The 5082-nt window shown below is 33.8% G+C and overlaps 1 protein-coding gene across 1 annotated transcript; it reads right to left on the bottom strand.

The window, feature by feature from the left end:
• Positions 1-235: 235 nt before the first annotated feature.
• LOC136032769 (transcription factor NF-E2 45 kDa subunit-like) lies at positions 236-4449 on the bottom strand (the record flags this gene model as incomplete). Its single annotated transcript, XM_065713120.1, is given in 2 exon segments — positions 236-1549; positions 4276-4449. Coding segments are annotated over 2 exon segments (405 nt in total), but the record flags the coding sequence as incomplete, so codon positions are not given.
• Between the last annotated feature and the right edge of the window lie 633 nt (positions 4450-5082).

Below are 5082 nucleotides of genomic sequence, written 5' to 3'. Positions count from 1 at the left end.
ATTGATAAGGGTTGAACCAACAGACTAAGTGGTTTCAATTTGCAAAATTAAGTAAGTAATTTCCTATACCACACGGTGTTTCATTTTATAACTGAACGAAAATATATTATAACCGGACAATGTTTTTTTACGAGACGGTGAAAAAAGAAAACATTAACTTTTCAAAACAAAACTATAACCTAATATTTCGGCTACACACCTGGAAGCCTTCATTAACGAAAAAAGAAGAAAAAACTGAGCTTCAACATAATGTTTAAAGAAAAAACTCACACTTAAACAAAATCTAATATGGTGGAGAACCAAAGAACCAAACACTAAACAAAGCACAGTTGTCAAAAATACTATATGCGTACTATTATGCGTCTGAGTTATTTTCCGATGTGGTTTGTTTTAAACGAACGTGAAACTTCCAGATGCTCTAGGTCAAAATAAAAAAAAAGTTAAGAAAAATAGTGTTTGAAAAATTAAATGAATATTTTGCATTGCTTTTTTGGCACAAACTCTTTGACGTTTTTGAATGGGGTCAGAAATATATCCATTTCTATATATAACGTATTCATATATAAGGATACATTAGCTGTCTGAGTATATAGTAATCTAACTGATGATAACGTTATTTGTCTTGTAAGTCAACTCATCCTATTCAAATGAAAAGTGGGGTAATCGTTTCTTTGTTTGAAAGGATATTAAAATTCGCATCATCAAAATATATAGATGAGGAACTCATTTTCATTTTCAAGCTATTTTAATTGGGAAGGGGTATCCCGAAAAAAAAATGATGGATCAAATCATAATTTTTATTTCCTATTGTTCGATATATCATTTTCTTTCGGGATACCCGTTCCCAATTACATTTCTGACCCCATCCAATATCTATGTATCTAAAAGCAGCAATTTATTTTATGTTCCCGATTCAATTAAAAAGACAATCCCCCCCCCCAAAAAAAAAATTATTTAGATGTTCCATGTTCCAAAAACCATTGTATTTCAGATTCCCCATAATTCCGAATTATAAAAATATCACCCCCGAACTAAATTTTGGGGTAGGTACATGAATGATAATTTTATAATTTGGAATGATGAAAAATCTGAAATATAGTATTTTTTGAAATATCTAAATAGTTCACAATTCTGTCCAGTTGGATGGGAGCTGACTTCCCCAAGCTCTTAAAGTACTCCAGAATTTTTGGATTCACTTGGAATAGAGTGATCACTAAGAGGTCGTTCCCGGTTGCTATCAACACGAGTTGAAGGAAAATTGCTAAAGTCTTGCTGAAATGTAGATTCTTCGTTAATGCCAGTAGTCAGGACAAGCCCACTATATTGAGTCTGAAGCACTATTAAAAAGTTCGAATCGGTCCAATTCTGGAGCATCGAGACATATATTGGTTCCCAAGAGTTTTTCATTACAAAGAATCTTAGAATTTTCACATTTTTTGTTTCCTGATTCCCACTCAGAATTAAGGACCAATATGACCGTTCCATCAGGAGCCTGTTTTAAACAGTATTCATCTGGAGAGTAGGCAAGTTCCTTATCATTGCGTAGTGACTGAAATATATTAATAGTAATTAATTATTCCAGCTGCTATAAAACAGTTTCATGAAATTTTGGGACTAGGAAAAGGCAACAAATAAAAAGTAAAAATGAAAGGAGTCGCACTCTCGCATGAAAAGCAACTATAGAAATTGCATCATGAATTGAAAGCATTAAAGCAGCTGCTTTAAGTAAATTGAATCTAGAAAAGTATAACTAATAAAATTGAAAGGTTAAAACCAGAAAGATCAATCCATCCCAAATTAGAGTTAAACTCGAGAGCTTTCTTTATTACTAGGTTTTCTTATTTTTCTGGTCTTCTTTTTTTCGTTTCATCTTTATCGCTTTACTACTGTTTTCTATGTACTGCAAGAAGATTGTTTAAATGCATCAACACCAAGTTCAGTGTGTAAGGACGGATCCAGGATTCAAATATTTGTTTATATGCATTTTTGTTACGTTATCACGAGTCGGACGAAAATTTCGGGGAGGGGAAGGAGGTTTAATCTCTGAAATCAAACAGTTCGTGGTAACGAACTGTAGTAAGGAGCGACCCGGCTCAATAGTAAACGAAACTCTAAAAAACGGAATTTTTATGCTAAAAGATATATCAAAAGAATTGAATTTCTGAGCTGGTTTCAAATATATAAGTTTCATCAAATTTAGTCTTTGTCATCAAAAGTTACGAGCCTGAGAAAATTTGCCTTATTTTGGAAAATAGGGGGAAACACCCCTTAAAAGTCATAGAATCTTAACGAAAATCACACCATCGCATTCAGCGTATCAGAGAACCCTTTAGCGAAAATTCAAGCTCCTATCTACAGAAATGTGGAATTTCATATTTTTTGCCAGAAGACAGATCACCGATGCGTGTTTATTTATTTGTTTGTTTTTGTTTTTTATCCCAGGGGTCATCGTATCGACCAAGTAGTCCTAGAATGTCGCAAGAGGGCTCATTCTAAAGGAAATGAAAAGTTCTAGTGCCCTTTTTAAGTGACCAAAAAAATTGGAGGGCACCTAGGCCCCCTTCCACGCTAATTTTTTCCCCGAAGTCAAAGGATCGAAATTTTGAGATAGCCATTTTGTTCCACATAGTTGAAAACCATAATAACTATGTCTTTGGGGATGAATTACTCCTCCCCAGTTCCTGGAGGAGGGGCTACAAGTTACAAACTTTGACCAGTGTTTACATACAGTAATGGTTATTGGGAAGTGTACAGACGTTTTCAGGGGAATTTTTTTTGGTTTGGGGGTTGGGTTGAAGAGAAGGGGATATGTGGGAGGATCTTTCCTTGGAGGAATATGTCATGGGGGAAGAGAAATTCAATGAACAGGGCGCGGGATTTTCTAGCATTACTATAAAAAAAAACAATGAAAAAATAAACATGAAAAAGTTTTTTCAATTGAAAGTAAGGAGTAGCATTAAAACCTAAAAGGAACGGAGATTATTACGCATATGAGGGGTTCTAAAAATACTTTAGCATAAAGAGCGAGGTATTTAGGAGGAGATAAATACCTCGCTCTTTATGCTAAAGTATTTCTAGTAATTTCAACTATTTATTCTACGGCCTTTCTGATTCAGGGATCATTCTTAAAGAATTGGAACAAAACTTAAGATTTAGTGTAAAGAGCGAGGTATTAACGAGGGGACAAACCCCTCCTATTCATAATAAAAATATAAGAATATAAAAGTTTGTTACGTGAGTTAATTCTTAAGTTACATATATTTTTACTAATAAAAACGTTCGTTAAAAATTAAAAGTTCTAGTTGCCTTTTTAAGTAACCAAAAAATTGGAGAGCAACTAGGCCTACTTCCCCACCCCTTATTTTCTCAAAATCGTCTGATCAAAACTAAGACAAAGCCATTTAGCCAAAAAAAGAATTGATATGCAAATTTCATTTTAATAATTTATGTGCGGAGAGCCAAAATCAAACATGCATTAATTCAAAAACGTTCAGAAATTAAATTTAAAAAAAAACTTTTTTTTTTACTGAAAGTAAGGAGCGACATTAAAAATTAAAACGAACAGAAATTACTCCGCATATGAAATGGATTGTCCCCTCCGCAATCCTTCGCTCTTTACGCTAAAGTTTTTAATTGTTTTAGAAAGTAGAATTGTAGCAAAGAGTCAAACTTTAGCGTAAAGAGCGAGGGATTGCGGAGGGGACAACCCATTTCATATACGGAGTAATTTCTGTTCGTTTTAAGTTTTAATGTCGCTCCTTACTTTCAGTTAAAAAAACTAGTTTTTTTTATTTAATTACTAAATACAGCCGTGTCAGTGTGTCATGATTTTAAGTGTAGCCTTTTCAAATTCTTTAAAAATATGGTCAGTAAGCAGATTATCCTGCGTTAATATTTTTTTGCAGTGATGTCACAGAACCATCTTGTTTCATATTTAAGAATTTTTTTGCAGTACAGAAATTTGTAATATCTATGTGCCTCTAGTATCTGTTTTTTTTTTCTTTTATGCTTTATCCCTGTAATCTTGTGCTATTTTGGAAACACTTCTAACACTTTTAGTGTCATTGTTTTCTGATTTTTAGCACTATTGTGGCAGGATCATCTAGCTGTGACGGGATCAACTTATTTCTACATTCCACTTTTTCAATTTTTCTGCTTTTCTTTCATCTTGTTCAATTCAACCCTGTAAATGTATAAATTAAACAGAAGATTGTTAAATATCAGATCGAAGTTGAAGGGTATTGATTTAAAATGTAGTAGCTATTTTGCGAATACCTTAAAAATAAAGTCGCTAAGCATATTATATTGCTTTCTGATTTTTAGCTTCGCTGTCAAAAGTTCATCTCGTTCTTTCCTCAATGCTGCATTTGCCAATTTGAGATGCTTCACCTCACCTGCTAATTGTTTTATACTTCTCAGTTGAGATGATCGATACTGAAAAGCACACCACTAAAAAAAAGAGAAAAAACTATGAGGCGAAATAAGCTGAGAAAACACAAATTGAATATAGCTTATATTTTTAGCTTACTTTGGGGACGACTTACTCCCCCACAGTCCCCGTGGGAGGGGCTGCAAGTTACAAACTTTGATCAGTGTTTACATACAGCAACCGTTATTGGGAAGTGTACAGACGCTTTCAGTTTTTCTTTTTGTTTGGAGGAGGGTGCAGGATTTTCTCGCATTTATATAAAATGAAAAAAAATATTAAAAAGTTCTTTCAACTGAAAGTAAGGAGAAGCATTAAAGCTTAAAACGAACAGCAATTATTTCGCATATGAGGGGTTCACCTCCTCCTAATACCTCGCTCTTTACGCTAAAGTATTTTTAGTAATTTTAACTATTTATTCTACCCCCTTTGTGATTCAGGGGTCAAAATTTAAGCTTTACTGTAAAAGGCGAGGTATTGACGAGGGGCGAACCCCCTCATATACGTAGTAAAAACACACGAATATAGAAGTTCGTTACGCGAGTTAATTCGTAAGTTACGTATATTTTTACTAGTAAAAACGTTCGTAAAAAATTAAAAGTTCTAGTTGCCTTTTTAAGTAACCCAAAATTGGAGGATAACAAGGCCTCCTCCCC

Source organism: Artemia franciscana, chromosome 11 (genome assembly GCF_032884065.1).
Source record: "Artemia franciscana chromosome 11, ASM3288406v1, whole genome shotgun sequence".
Classification (NCBI taxonomy): domain Eukaryota; kingdom Metazoa; phylum Arthropoda; class Branchiopoda; order Anostraca; family Artemiidae; genus Artemia; species Artemia franciscana.
Note: the sequence above shows the minus strand (reverse complement) of the source record. Positions and strands in the feature narration are given on the sequence as shown.